Source organism: Delphinus delphis, chromosome 17 (genome assembly GCF_949987515.2).
Source record: "Delphinus delphis chromosome 17, mDelDel1.2, whole genome shotgun sequence".
Classification (NCBI taxonomy): domain Eukaryota; kingdom Metazoa; phylum Chordata; class Mammalia; order Artiodactyla; family Delphinidae; genus Delphinus; species Delphinus delphis.
This window is the reverse complement of record NC_082699.1, coordinates 61,688,015-61,704,013: the sequence shown is the minus strand read 5'-3', so window position 1 is coordinate 61,704,013 and position 15,999 is coordinate 61,688,015. Positions and strand designations below refer to the sequence as shown.

At 35.7% G+C, this 15,999-nt stretch overlaps 1 protein-coding gene across 3 annotated transcripts in view; it reads left to right on the top strand.

Annotated features, from left to right (window-relative positions):
- The window catches only part of TAF2 (TATA-box binding protein associated factor 2), a 79,494-nt gene extending 69,452 nt beyond the window's left edge, over positions 1-10,042 (top strand). For all 3 annotated transcript variants that reach the window (XM_059995112.1, XM_059995110.1, XM_059995111.2), the window contains one exon: positions 9,465-10,042. In XM_059995112.1, the coding sequence (XP_059851095.1) occupies positions 9,465-9,727 (263 nt within the window). In that variant the 3' untranslated portion in view covers positions 9,728-10,042. The remainder of the gene's footprint in view (positions 1-9,464) is intronic.
- Positions 10,043-15,999: the final 5,957 nt, after the last annotated feature.

Below are 15,999 nucleotides of genomic sequence, written 5' to 3'. Positions count from 1 at the left end.
TTTGGTAACTATAAGTTTGTTTTCTTTGTGGGTCTATTTCTGTTTTGTAAGTAAGTTAATTTGTTTTTTTTTTTTTAGATTCCACATATAAACAAATATCATATGATATTTGTCTTTCTTTGTCTGGCCTCCTTCACTTAGTATGATAATCTCTAGGTTCATCCATGTTGCTGCAAATGGCATCATTTCATTCTTTTTTATGGATGAATATATACAGTATTCCATTGTATATATACACCACAGCTTCTTTATCCATTCATCTGTCGCTGGTCATTTAGGTTGCTTCCATGTCTTGGCTATTGTATTTAAATAGTGCCACTATGAACATTGGAGTGCATGTATCTTTTTGAATTATGTTTTTCTCTGGATAAAGGCCCAGGAGTGGGATGGCTGGATCATATGGTAACTTGATATTTTTAGTTTTCTAAGGAATGTTCATAGTGTATTCCTTAGTGGCTGCACCAATTTACATTCTTATCAGCAGTGTAGGAGGGTTCCTTTTTCTCCACACCCTCCAGCATTTATTATTTGTAGACTTTTTGATGATGGCCATTCTGACTGGAGTGAAGTGATACCTCATTGTAGTTTTGATTTACATTTCTCTAATAATTAGTGATGTTAAGCATCTTTTCATGTGCCTGTTGGCCATCTGTATGTTTCTTGGGGGAAGTGTCTATTTAGATCTTCTGCCCATTTTTTGATTGGGTTGTTTACGTTTTTGATATTGAGCTGTATGAGCTGTTTGTGTATTTTGGAACTTAATCCCTTGTCAGTCTCATAGTTTGCAAATATTTTCTCCCATTCTGTAGGTTGTCTTTTCATTTTGTTTATGGTTTCCTTTGCTGTGCAAAAGCTTTTAAGTTTCATTAGGTCCCATTTGTTTGTTTTTGTTTTTATTTCCATTACTCTAGGAGACAGATCCAAAAAGATATTGCTACGATTTATATCAAAGAGTGTTCTGCCTATGTTTTCTTCTAGGAGTTTTATAGTATCCAGTCTTACATTTAGGTCTTTAATCCATTTTGAGTTTATTTTTGTATATGGTGTTAGAGAATGTTCTGATTTCATTCTTTTACATGTAGCTGTCCAGTTTTTCCAGCACCATTTATTGAAGAGACTGTCTTTTCTCCATTGCGTATTCTTTCCTCATTTGTCATAGATTAATTGACCATAGGTGCATGGGTTTGTTTCTGGGCTTTCTGTCCTGTTCCATTGGTCTATGTTTCTGTTTTTGTGTCAGTACCATACTGTTTTGATGACTATAGCTTTGAAGTGTGGCCTGAAGTCACAGAGCCTGATTCCTCCAGCTTCGTTTTTCTTTCTTAATATTGCTTTGGCTTAAAGACTTTTAAATTAGGCGTTTTGCTATTTCAAAAGTAATATACTCCTATTGTATAAAACTTTGAAATAACAGAAAAGTAGAAAGGAGAGAAAAAAAGCATCCCATATTTAATGCCATTTAAAGATACTCATTATATTAACATTTTGATCTTTTCTTGCAGTGCTTTTTCTAAGAATACTGTAATATGAAAATGTCAGCTTCAGTAGCAAGTGTGAAATCTAAAGCTTCATACTTTTATAAAATATAAAAATCAACTACTTACTTCCCTCTCAGCCTCCCCCTGACAGGTTTACAATTGGTCATTCATGGTCAATCATGAAGACTTGATGCTATATATACCTAGAAAACTAACATATTTTGTCTTTTAAATTTATTTCATACTAATTGGACTTAAGTTAATGAAAGATAATTCAGTTCAGATGTGGCTGTTACCTGTTTTACTATTGTACATTGTCTTCTACTTACCCTGTTCTTCTTTTGCTTAGAAGACTATAATCCAAATAAAGAGTAAACTTGTGATGCTGATGAACAAAGATTCAGTTTTCAAGTTTTGGAGGGACAGGGAGTGAAAAACAAGATACATAAGCAAAATCATTTTTAAAGAATACTTCTTCCAGAAGTCATTAGTCAGGCTTTAAAATTCCAACTGATGGATTTTGTTTATATAAACCATGTTTTTATCATATAAACAAAAGAGTAACTGTTTAATGATTTGAGGAGCTTAGGGATCAGCTGTGATTAGTAGGAGACTGAACAAAAGCAACACCTCAAAATATTTTGGTATTGAGACCCCAGACTGTTGGTCGCCTGTATCTCTTTGTGTGTTTTATGCATTTATTGTAACAGATTCTCACAAAATATATTTCAGAAAGAAGTCAGCTGGAGACTTTAGCATTTAACTTTAATAAGTGAATTTTGACATTTCTCGGCCCTTGCCGATTTTGTATTCTCTGTTTTTGCTTTGGGATTTGGTGTAAATTTGCTTAATTATCATTATACTTATTAAAACTTTTTCAGACACGAAAAGTTTTCTACATCTTTTAAAATTATGAAGCGTAGGGCATATCAAACCTCTTGATATAGTTTGAGAGTGATGCTTCTGCCTATCTTCCATGCCTTTAAAAAAAAGTAAATTCTGTCTAAATTCCAGCAGTCAGATAAATTCTTGTTCCAGTAAAAATTCTGAGTATGTTTGTTTGGTTTATCCTAGTGATGTGGCATGCTAACATATGAATAGAAACAAATCTTAACACCTTTTTGTGCCCACCAGTGTGCCTTTGTTTCATATTGCTTTAAAAATTACATTTTTACTTTTTTTGGAATCTCTTTACAGTCTTATATTTCTCATGGCATCTTATGGGAAGACTAGAGAGGAGATAAAGGGGTAGTGGTAGGGAATAGGAAAACATTAACATTTTAGCTTTGGTTGCTTCAGTGTAGGGCCCTTTTATGTCACGAAGTAAATTGTATACCAGTATATTATATAGACTGATCTGTAAAACTTAATTTTGAATATATTCTTTAATGTGCCTTTGTAATTTCCCTTAAATGTAATTATGCTGTCCAGTACCCTGCGACCACTGAGTAAGTCTTAAAATTCAACAGTGTCATTATTAGAATTTAGAAAACATTTGTTTTTACCAATGGTAGTGTTCCAAAAGTTTATTTATACATGTATTTATTTTGGAATTCTAAAAACAGTTTTCCCGTAGACATATTATATTTGATAAGTAGCTTTCCTGAACTAGCCAACAAAAACCCTTTTTAACTTATACTGAAGAATAGAAGTATCAAACCTAACCACTGTGTGTCACAGTATTTCTAAGAGAAAGGGTACTAAGAGCTCTATATTTTGGGCTGTTGGAAGCACAACTTTAACCTAACCGAGGTAAAGTTGGCAGTAAAACAGGAACAGAAGCTGGGATCTCCTACTGTGGTAGCTACCTTGGCCTGGGGTTGAGAGTTGGGGGTTCTGGAGAAGAGGCACAGAGTAGTGGTAAGGGAAGCTGTGATCTCTCTTAAATCTCTAGGAATTCTAGATTAAAGTTAACAGGTGGGTTTGAGGGGCCTTATTGAAGCTTATCCAACTGAGGCATCTTTTATTTGGCTATAGAATTCTTACAAACATTTTTGAAGTAGTTGACTAAAAATGAAGAGACTGCAAATAAAGATTTGGATTTCCAGCTTCTCTTGAAAAAGAGTTAACTGAGAGGCCCTCTTAGGCAGGGATGTGCTTTCCATTCCATTGATTCCTTCTGTGTTTGCACCCGGTAGTCTGCTTACTCATTTATGCTGTCTACTTAGGTTGAAGGCTTTTGAGTTTGAGACCCCTGGTGTTTTTTTTCATATGCTGAGATGAAGTCCGAGATGGCTGCCTCAGAGCCAGCGTGCCAGATGGCAGTTGAGAACTGGAATGTGTTGCAGATGTCATCTGGAAGGGGTGGACACTGTTAAGTAGAGGATAGGTCGTGGTTTACTTTCTAACACCCCACCAGTTTTCTCTTTCCTTGCATATGATAGTGAGGGGCATATTTTAGGGTAGGGATGATATGTGTTTGGTAGGTTAAGCCATTTGGGGTAAGAAAGGAGAAGCGGCAGGGATGTTTTCCTTCATTGCTTAACTTTCTCCTTCTCCTGAGTTAAGGAAGGGAATCCGGGGAAAGGGCTGCGTGGGTCGCATGGTGTGATGGGTTGAGCATACCATGTCCTCTCCTCTCCCACCGCTGCAGCGCCTGAGGCCGCTGGTCTGTCTCCCAGGTTGCTGCGGGGATTGCAGTGATGAGGAGCGGAGGGAAGTCCCTGGTGGTTTCTGTAGGGAAGAAAAGAAGAGTTGCTGCAGTTGCCTAGCCAGGGCTGCTGTACTATGTGACAAATTCTTGCCTAAGTCAGAAAAGCACTATTCTGGTATAGAAGTCCGTTTAAAAAAAAAAAAAAGCTAGAGTTCTTTCTTTTGAAAGTCTAATATGAAAAAGACTTTGATATTTTTCTTTAAATTATAATGATATAATTCTACACTTTACTTTTTTGATCTAAAGAAACTGAAGAACAGACTTCACACATTTCCTAATAGAAACTGCAGGTTTTGTGTTAAATTTAAATGTATACCTAGTGCGATAAATTTAATAGAATTAGCAGGTTACTCACTGTTATCAGCACTTTTATCAGATGGGCCCGAAAGCTTCCACCTTAGGTGTGTATTAAGTACCCCTTTCTGTTTGTTTTGCATTTGTTAAATTGACTGCAGCTAACCCTTATCCATAGTGAATTCAGTAGGTCTCTAGGAAAGATTTTATGTTAGATAGAACAACAAAACTGAACATGTTTTTTTCTTTCCCTATAACATGAAATAGGCAAATCATAATATTGTGAATTATTTTTATCTCCTTTTCTTGGTATATCTCCTATCTGCAATAGAGACATATATTTTGTGTCACTAAAAGTGCTTTCATTAGTTTTATTTTTAATTTTTTTAAAATTTTGTTTTATATTGGCGTTTAGTTGATTTACGGTGTTAGTTTCAGGTGTACAGCAAAGCGGTTTAATTATAAAAGGGCTTTCATTAGCCTTAAAATGAGTGGCACCTAACCTTGGGTGGGCCTCAAGTTCCCAGGCATCTTGTAAACCCCTAAAATGATATGTGGGATTATGCATTGTGTCACAGGGATGGTAATGTATGCATTTTTCTCAATAGAGATTCTATAGTTGACCTCATTATGCTAGTGTGAAAGTAAGCTCGTATGTGTCCCAAATCTTACTGTTATACAGGTCCACATGAGAGGGAAATTGTACTTTCTTATCACCTTGAATTAGACCTGGTAAAAATTATTCAGGAAAGAAATTAAACAAATAAAAAATATATATTGTCTATAATAAATGAAAACTTACGAGCTAAAGGTTAGTGGTGATGCTAGGGTAACATTAGGTTTTATTAGATGTTCTGTTGTTAGAAACACGATTCTAATGAATATTTCTGTATATATTTCTTTGCACTTATGCATGAGCACGTTTGTGGGATATGTTTCTAGAAATGAACTTTCTAATTTAAAAAATATGAGCATTTAACATTTTCATGAATAGTGCCAATTTGCCTTAACTTCTCCTTTTTAAAAAACACTTTTATTATAGAAAACTGTGAAGTAGTCAGACTAGTATAATGAACCCCCATGTATCCATTACTCAGATGCAGAAATGATCAATCAGCTCATGGTCAGCTTTGTTTTTTATCTATACCCTTTCCCATTTCCACCTTTCTGAATTATTTTGAAACAAATCCCACATATCATTTTATGCATAGGTAATTTTGTGTGTATCTCTAAAAGATAAGGACTTTAAAAAGTCATAACCACAATAATATTCTTGTACTTTAAAAAATAAATGACTTTTTCATATCATTAAATATACAGTCACTGTTTACATTTCAGTTGAATCATAAATGCCATTATTTTTATTTTAATTTTTAACAATTTATTTGTTTGGATCACTGTCCACATAGGGTCTACACATTGCAGTTGGCTGATATATCCTTTACATCTTTTAAAATTAAAAGTTTCCAGTCCATTGTTTTTTCCCCTTTACAGTGTTATAAACTCCAGGGTTTTGATCTGTAGTTTTCAAGTCTGTATTTTGCTGATTGTATACCTGTGGTGTAATTAACATGTTAGAGTCCTCTGTATTTCCTTTAAATTTGTAATTATATCTAGAAACTTAATTGGATTCAGGGTTATAGATGGTAGTGTGTTCTTCCATCTGGAAGCATACAATGTCTGGTTGATTTTTTGTGAGGTTAGCCACTAAGGTGTTCAAGGCCTGGATCCATTAATTCATTAAGGGTTACAAGATGGTGATATTCTAATTCATCTTTCTGTTTTTATTTATAAGCTGATTATTTCTATAAAGCTAACTTGCCCCTCACCTGCTGTTAGCCATTGGTATAGATCATATAGCAAAAGAAAGATAAAGACTTGATTCTCTCTATGTATTTAATAATTTTCAAAATAATAATTTGGCTAGCATCTTCCAATGGTGATCAATTAGTTCTAGTCCATTACAGAATATTATCAATTATCAATTATCAATTACAGAATATTATCAATATTCAGATTTTCCCAGCTTCGATTGGTGAGAACTCTTGACTCTTGAGTTCTTGAGAAGGCTTTAAACTTCCTTTCTATTATTATACCAGATGTTTCAGGCTCATCTTGTAAATATTCTAGCCAGACCTGGAATCAGCCATTTGTCCTAGGAGTCCTGGTTTCTAACACCTTTATCCTTGGATCTAGCTAATCCATTGTCTTCTTAATAGACTTCATACAAATCAAGAGAAATGCAAGAATTCTAATCAGTATATCTTGAATGCAAAGTGTAAGATTGCTAGACAAGAGATTGAATTTACTTTTGAAGTGGCTATTAGTATTCCTTGGAAAAGAGTACACTCAGTTGTATACTTGGCAGTTGCCTCTACTGGGAAGTACAGTTTCTAGTATAATCGTTGGCTTTTCTACAATCCAAGTAGGTGTTTAGGATTAGATGATGAAACTTCTCTCAGTGCAGAAAAGGACCTCAGACTCCCAGTAGTGCAGACAGCCAATTGGAAAGCTGCAAAGTCTCTTGATGTAGACTGACTAAATAATGAGATAGGAGTTAAAGGAATTTGTTTATGAAGCTCTATTACTCCTTCTTGTCACTTGGCTATACTCTGTTAGGTAGGGACCTATATTCCCATATTTATAGAATCGAGAATATATTTATATAGTTCATTTAAAATATAAATTAAAATTATATAGTGGCATATTTAACTTAACTATAAATCAGATATCTCTCAAATTTTTTCTTTTTCTGAAGAATATCTGGGCACCAATTATTGCAAAAGATAGAGTCCCCAAACTAGCTTATATATATAAGCTCTCTCTCTCTCTTTTTTTTTTTTTTTTTTTTGCGGTACGCGGGCCTCTCACTGTTGTGGCCTCTTCCGTTGCGGAGCACAGACTCCGGACGCGCAGGCTCAGCGGCCATGGCTCACGGGCCCAGCCGCTCCGCGGCATGTTGGATCCTCCCAGACCGGGGCACGAACCCGTGTCCCCTGCATCGGCAGGCGGACTCTCAACCACTGCGCCACCAGCAAAGCCCCAAATTACATTTTTTATATTCATGATTTTTTGGTAAAGCTAACACTAACAGTAATGTAAAAAAAAGGGGGGGGGGCTTCTCTGTACTTCGCAGTAGAGGCAACTGCCAAGTATACAACTGAGTGTACTCTTTTCCAAGGAATACTAATAGCCACTTCAAATACACAGAGTTACGAAAGGGCTAGTCTGGAATATATAGAAAGGAATAGTGGAAGATAAGATAAATTCAAGAGAGATTGTAAACTGTCCTTAAAATTAGTGGTGAAAGTGATTTTTAGAAAACTTCTATGGTGATGCTTGTTTTGGTAAAAACATGGCTTGGGGCCGGATTGGATCAAAATCAGCACTGAGAATTTATGTTTTAAAAAGGAAAAGAAACTACTGCATTAAAGTCCATTTTAGTGAAAAGCTTGGTTTTTTGACTACTCTGAATAAAGAATATATTTTTTTTCAGAAATTGCTGCACTGAAGTCTAAGGATTTTGTTCTGCCAGTAGAACTACCTGAGTTTTTAAACAAGTAATCATGATAGCTTTGTTTTTAGGAAGATAACTATGCAGCAGGGCCTCTGAACTTCAACACTGTTGACATTTTTGGCCATGAGAATTCTTTGCTCTAGGAGGCTGTCCTGTGTTTTGAATGTTTGGCAGCATCCCTAGCCTCTACGCACAGTCAGGCTAACACTTCCTCCCCCCATCCCACCCTAATCGTGACAACAAAAACGTCTCCAGACATTGTCAAACAACCCCTGGGGAGAAAAGTTGCCCCTGTTTGAGAACCGCTGCTGTGAAGCTATGTAAAGTGTGGATTCAAGTGTAAGACACTTCAGGCAAAGAAACCAGTTCATAGGAGACTAGTACTGTGATCCAAATGAGATGAGGTGGTCTGAATTAGTACAGTTGCAGGCGGGATAGAGAGGCAGATTAAAGAGATTCTTGTAAGTAAGAATAAACAAGATTTGGTAAGCAGCTAGATCTGGAAGGGAGGGCACCTGAGATGATTAAGTTTTTTTCTTACTTGGCTGCATGTAAAGCAGTGTCATTAACCTAGAGTAATACAGAGAGAGAATTCTCTGGGTATGGCCCAAGAATTGTAGGGTATGGAGGAAGCAAGAAATTCCCGTACACTAGAGTCTGAGAACTACTCACTATTATAGATTCCTAGGCTGATAGAACATTGGAAATGGAAAGAACCTTCAAAGACATTTGATTCATTTCTAGGTGAGATAAAATACATGCTGAAGTTTTTGGTTTGACATTGCATCTAAGTTATATTTATACTATACTGTAGTCTACTAAGTGTGCAATAGTGTTGTGTCTAAAAAAATGTACATACCTCAGTTTAAAAATGCTAACCATCATCTGAACCTTCAGCAAGTCATAATCTTTTTGCTGGTGGAAGTATTTTGAAATATTGCAAAAATTACCAAAATGTGACAGAGTGACTAGAGGTGAGCAAATGCTGGTGGAAAAATGGTTCCAATAGATTTGCTCGAGGCAGGGTTGCCACAAACCTTCATTTGTAAGAAGCGCAGTATCTGCAAAGTGCAATGAAACGAACTATGCCTGTAGTGCTAATCTCCCCCCCACCCGAATACCATAGAGCAGAACTGTGGTTAAGGAGCTATGTTTTCATTGACCAATGTCAGTCTTAATCTCTAACACACACATCTAGTCATTGTCACTTCATAGTACTTTAAAATATTGAATATTAATTTTTAGAAGATGGTTGGATAACACACTGGTATATATCATAATCTGTATAGACTACAAGGAATTGAAATACTCACTTCCTGGTCACAATGCTGAAAACTTACCTTTGTGTAACTAATTGGATGTCTTACTTGGATACTTCTCCCATTCCTGATTTTTTTCATGGAAGTGATATAAACGCTTGGGAATCCATTGTCTTTTCTGTACTGTCACCAACTCCCTCTTACTTTCATTTCACTTTCCTTGTTATTAACAGGAATTCATTTGGGTGTTTTTAATCTTGAAGGTAAAGAACAATCACCTTTGGAGATGAGTATGCATCCAGTTGCAGCAGCTCCACTCTCAGTATTTACTAAAGAATCTACGTCCTCCAAACACAGCGACCACCATCACCACCATCACCATGAGCACAAGAAAAAGAAGAAGAAGCACAAACATAAGCATAAGCACAAGCATAAGCATGATAGCAAAGAAAAGGACAAGGAGCCTTTCACTTTTTCCAGCCCCGCCAGTGGCAGGTCTATTCGTTCTCCTTCTCTTTCAGACTGAGAAGGGGACAAAGGAGACCTTTTCCTCAGTGTTCAGAAGAATATATGTAACTAAAGCTTTGTCAGCTATAAAGAATGATAAAAGGAAAAAAAAATATTTGCCTCCCATAGAGATTCAAGTTCTAAACATTTGATTTACATTATTTATACAATTGAAATCTAATTAGGAAAATGTGTTTTATAGTTCTGAATAAACCATTTCATCCTGTTTCCTCCTTAAAATACACACACACACACACACACACACACACACACACACACACACACACACACACACACACACACACACACACACACACACACACACACACACACACACACACACACACACACACACACACACACACCCCCCCCCCCCCCCCCCCCCCCCCCCCCAAACCCTTTCATAAGGCCCTTATATCCACTGGCAGTCCCCATTCACATCATGATCTCCATGTGTACTGCCAAAGTCAATTATGTTTTAAAGCCTTTGATGGATGTTATGGGGCAAAGTTATGTTTTAAACAGAAGCTACAGCCAAATCTGTGGTAAAACCACTATTTCCAGTGAAATATTGTATAACACCATTTGGAACTACTGAAAGACAGAGGCTTTTCTATAGGAATCTTCTTTATTACATTTTTTTTGCGTGTTAACCATAGAAACTAAGCATCAGAATTCATAAGCAAGAGTACATGATGTTTTCTTTTGCTCTAAAATACTGGAATTTTCAGAAGCAGCTTTAAAAAGAAATTTGAATCACTTTTTTGATAGCACATTTGGTGATTATGTTGTTGGAATTTAACAGAACTATCAAATCCACAGTTCTCAAATCAAGATGTTTAAATTTTAAGTTCCTTTTTTCACTAAGTATGAGTGAATACATTCATATGTAGAATATGTTTGCCAAATGTGGACAATTTAAATGCCCAATACATATTCTAAAATTATTTCTCTAAGTATGGTACCTTAAAAAGGTGTTTATATACTGTTTATTAACTTGGACACAGACAGTTTGGCTCTCATGTGAGTATACCAGAAGCATTTAAAAACATACGAAATGTTTTGCTTTCATACTTCAATAGTTTGTATGTTTGTGTGTTTTTATTTTTATTTCTAAATTTACCATGTGCTTTATTGTTTGTTTGTTTGTTTTAAAATGTTATTCATACCTGTTCTATTTTTATCATTTCCCTTATCATTAGAAAGTTGGACAAAATACTTCTTCCCAGAATAGATGTTTCAAAGGGATCCAGTAAAGTTGGACTTTTGAATATACTTGTTTAATAAATAACTTTTTAAATTGATCATTCTGCCTTTGTATTTTCTTATATCTTTTGTTGCCTTTCTCTTTGTGTGTGTATGTAATACACCTGTTCACAAAGTTTGAGGAGAGCTTTGTGGATAAGCAGGATTTGAGCTGGCCCTGTTAGGAAGAGTGATTTCAGTAGGCAGATGGGGTAAAGTTCTCTCAGCAGAAGAAACAGTATTTTCAAAAGTATGGAGGAAAGCAAGGACATAGTCAGGAATTGTAAAGCAGTGCAGTTGGCTGAGAGTGTAAGTGCAAAGGGTGTGTGATCAGACGTTGAAGAGCCTAAATGGCAGTTGCTTAAATATTCCCATTAACTGAGTGTTGGCCAACTGAAATTATTTCTGGAAAAAGGAATATTTTTTATTACAGTGTTTAGTGATACCATCTATAGAATTCTCAACTTTGAAAATAGTAAGGATAAATTTCAAAATAATTATGTATTGTCTGAAGACAGTGATGAGTAATAGCTACCTACATAATTTAAGCACCTCTTGTATATCAAGCATTGTACTAGGAACTGTATGGTATGCATGGTATTTCTAAATTGGATATTTATATTGGATGTTTCGTACGAGGAACATTTTTTTATGGGGAGCTTTCAGTTATTTAAGTTGATGCATAGAAGTAAACAACGAAAAATATTCATATTTTTGTAGATAACTACACATAAGTAATACAAGCTCTAGTGTTAGTTTTCTCAGTCTCCTCCCCCAGAGGTAGTCACTGTTGCCAGTATTACATGTTTAGATCTAGTCTATACATATATCTATACAGTGTATGCATTTTTTTAACAAATGATACTTGCAGAAATTTTTTATTTTTGTATAGTTTTATGTAGTTTTTTTAATAGTCATTTCTGACTACCACATTTTGTGTCATACCAACAAAGGTTTTTCTTATTCCATGACTGTAAAATAATTCTGCCATTTTTTTTCTATTGGTTTTAAAGTTTTATGTTTCAGATTTATATCCTTTATCTAACTAGAATCCATCTGGAATTTATTTTGATAGAAGGTAGGAGGTAAGGATCCAATGTTTTTTTTTCCTTCCAAGATGCTTCCTAATGTGTTTAAAACTCCATCTTTTCTCTCTTGACTGCAAGTGTTCTATACTAAATTCCCTTATATATTTGGGTTCATTTCTGGACTTTGTTGTCGGTTTCATGGATCTGCCTACTCATCTGCCAGCACCACACTGTTTAGATTATTTTAGCACTGTGGTATGTTTTGATATGGTAGAGCTAGTTTCTCCTCGTTACTTTTCTCTTACAGAACTTTTTGACTATTCTTGTGGGTTATATTCTTTTTCTGGCACACTTATTCATATACAGTAGAACTTATTCTTTGTGATGTACATTTCTCTGGATTTTGGCAAATTCTTGAACTTGTGTATCCAACCAGCACAGTCCATCACTCCAAAACTCCCTCATGTTGCTCTTTTGTAGTCAACTCCCCCAACACCCAACCCCTGGCTTCCACTAATTGATTTTCCACTCCTGTTATTTTGCCATTTTTTGTGGATTTATCTTTCTATATTAATATTAGAATCAATCTTTCTAGCCTTTCCCTGAAATTGTATCTGTAGGTTGATATTGGCTGTGTGTTAAGTCAGGAGTTAACTTAGAATTAATATCTTGGTGTTGATTATTCTTATTAGGGATGTCAGTATAACTATTAATATAATATTTCTTTTTAGTTTTATAAAGTAGCTTATTTTTTTTCATTTAGTATTCTATAAATGATGTCTTTTCATTATAAGGTTATATAGTCCTTTATGCTAATTTTGTGCTTTTGTTACTGTATTCATCAATTCCAGAGAAACGTAATATATATTTGTTAAAAAGTATTGACTCAGATGATTATGGGGGCTGAGAAGTTCTACAATCTGTTACCTGCAAGCTAGAGACCCAGGAAAGCTAGTGGTGTAGTCCAAAGGCCTGAGAGCAACAGAGTCCGCAGTGTAGAGTCCAGTCCAGTCTGAAGGCCTAAGAACCAAGACTGCGAGGGCAGAGGAAGATCAGCGTCCCAGCCTTCATACAGTCAGGCAGAGAGGGGATTTAACCTTCCTCCACCTTTTTGTTCTGTTCAGGCCCTCAGCGATTGGACGATTGCTCACCCACGTCTTTGCTCACCCACGTCGGGAAGGGCCTTCTGCTTTACTTAGTCCAGCAATTCAAATGCTAATCTCTTCCTGAAACACCCTCCAGACACAACCAGAAATGATGTTTAACCAGCTATTCCCACATCTCTTGACCTAGTCAAGTTGACATATAAAATTAACCATCACAGCCACGTTACTAAATTCTCAATATTTTAAATGCGTTTGTTGGGTTTTACTTGAAAATAATCACATCTATAAATGATGGGTAATTTTTATTTATTTATTTTTTACGGTACACGGGCCTCTCACTGTTGTGGCCTCTCCCGTTGCAGAGCACAGGCTCCGGATGCACAGGCTCAGCGGCCATGGCTCACGGGCCCAGCCACTCCGCGGCATGTGGGATCTTCCCGGACCAGGGCACGAACCCGTGTCCCCTGCCTCGGCAGGCGGACTCTCAACCACTGCGCCACCAGGGAAGCCGAAATGATGGGTAATTTTATTACCTCTTTTCTAAGGTTTGTGCATTTCATTTTCCGATTTCTTCTTTTGTCTGACTTCTTTTTCTTGCTAAGTTTGCCTGAGAGCTGCAGGGATGGGCATCTTTCCTCAACATCTTCACTCTGCATTTGATAGCCCTTCCTCATGTGTTGTGGGTTTGCATTTCTAATTTCTTAGAAGTCGAAGTTTACAATTTTTGTTTCATGTTCTTATTTCTTTTGGATGATTCTTAAGGAGGAAATGGAAAAGCTACTTTACTACACAAGCCTTGTAAACTCCTTAAAAAGACATTTTGATAAAAATTATTGAAATCCTTGTCTGGTAAATAGCTGGAAAGCTTCTTAGTTTTCCCATCTTCTTCTCCTGACTCATTTCTTCTGTTTCCAACTTACTGTAAATAAATGCAACTCTTCATGTCAAATGTGCTCCAGCCCAAGCCCCAAGCGCTTGAGGACTGGACTGGACTTACTGACTCACTTCTAAAGAATAGAGTATGGAAAGGGGACAATAGTAGCTTTACAGCAAAGAAAGGTGTTAGGACACTGCCTTAACCAAGTGATCATGGTAAACATCACCAGTGTTAAGTCATGTCCACATCATGTTCTGATGTGATGAGAAAGGTACCTCTATAGATATACTTCTCTGTGGGTATAAAAGCCCACAATCCTAGTCTACCCAGTCTAATCGTGAGGGAAAAAAATCAGACAAACCCAAACTGAGGGACACACAACAAAGTACCTGATTATTATTCCTCAGGACGATTGGAGTTCTGAAAAACAATTATGTGAGAGACTGTCACAGATCAGAGAAGACTAAGGAGGTATGACAAGAGTATAATGGGTTTTCCTGGATTGGATCCTGCAACAGAAAAAGGACATTAGTGAAAAAGCTAGTGAAATCTAAATACATTCTGGAGTTTTGTTAATGTCCCAATGATGATTTCTTAGCTTTGACCAATGTTTGGTGGTAACGTAGAATGCTAACAATAGGGGTAACCGGATGAAGGATAGATAGGAATACTTGCTAAGAGGGAAAATTTACTAATGCAGTTGTAATCCTTCTAAGCTATGAGTGTATTTTGATCATTTCTGTAACCTTATTTACTTCATGAAGAGATATAAAAATTCATTTTCCTCACCTCATGATTTTAGAAGAAAATGTATGTACTTAATGGAGGAATATTTGAAGAGAGGTCAAAGGATAAAGACCCGAAAGTTGAAAATTGTGAAACTTAGGAGGAGAAATATTAAAAAAATAATTTTTTCTAAAGAAGAGAAGAAAAGGCTGAGGAGCTTTAAAAAAAAAAAAGAATTTTAAAGTTTCCAATTAAGATGCTGTAAGAAAATGAGGACTTTCTGATTCTGAGTCTCAGTTCCAAGAATTCTTGTAGTAAAGAAACATGTTTAACACAACATTTTCCCAAACTTACTGGACTGTGGACCTTTTTCCTGTTAGAATTTTGGAAAATTCTATTCCATAGGTATGATGTTCAGTGTTACCCTGATATTTATACTGTGTTGACTATTTTATCACCAAAATAGGGATTTCTCAACCAACTATTCTAGAAAATTTATTGTCATTGAATAATCAGGCTTTACTTAAAAATATCCTTACTGTTTAATAAAACAAAACCTAATTATTGAGATCCTTCTTTGTTTATCACACTGGTGGAGTACTGTGACTTTTAAAGTTTCTTGGCAAACAGTGGTCTATATTTTTTATTTTTTATTAAAAAAAATTTTTATTGAAGTATAGTTGATTTACAATATTGTATAAATTTCAGGTGTACACAGCACAGCAATTCAGTTATACATATATATAAGTATATATTTTTTCAGATTCTTTTCCCTTCAGGTTGTTACAAAATATTGAGTATAGGTCCCTGTGCTCTATAGTAGGTCCTTGTTGGTTACCTATTTTATACATAGTAGTGTGTATATGTTAAGCCCAGCCTTCTAATTTATTTCCCACCCCCCTTTCCTCTTTGGTAACCATAAGTTTGTTTTCTGTGTCTGTGAGTCTCTTTCTGGAAATAAGTTCATTTGTGTCTTTTTTTTTTTACATTCCACATAACGATATGATATTTGTCTTTCTCTGTCTGGCTCACTTCACTTAGTATGATAATCTCTAGGTCCATCCATGTTGCTGCAAATGGCATTATTTCATTCTTATTTTTTTAGTTTTTTAACTTAATAATTATCTATGTCACTTAAGCACAATAATTGAATGACTATACACACCACATTTATTTATTTTTTTGCTAAAATAAATGTATTTCCTCTGGTTTAGCCCAGTGATCTCCAAATATTTTTGTTATTCACTCCATTAGTTTAAAAAGAAATTAAGTGCATATATCAGATGTACGTACATTTGTTTATAAGTAT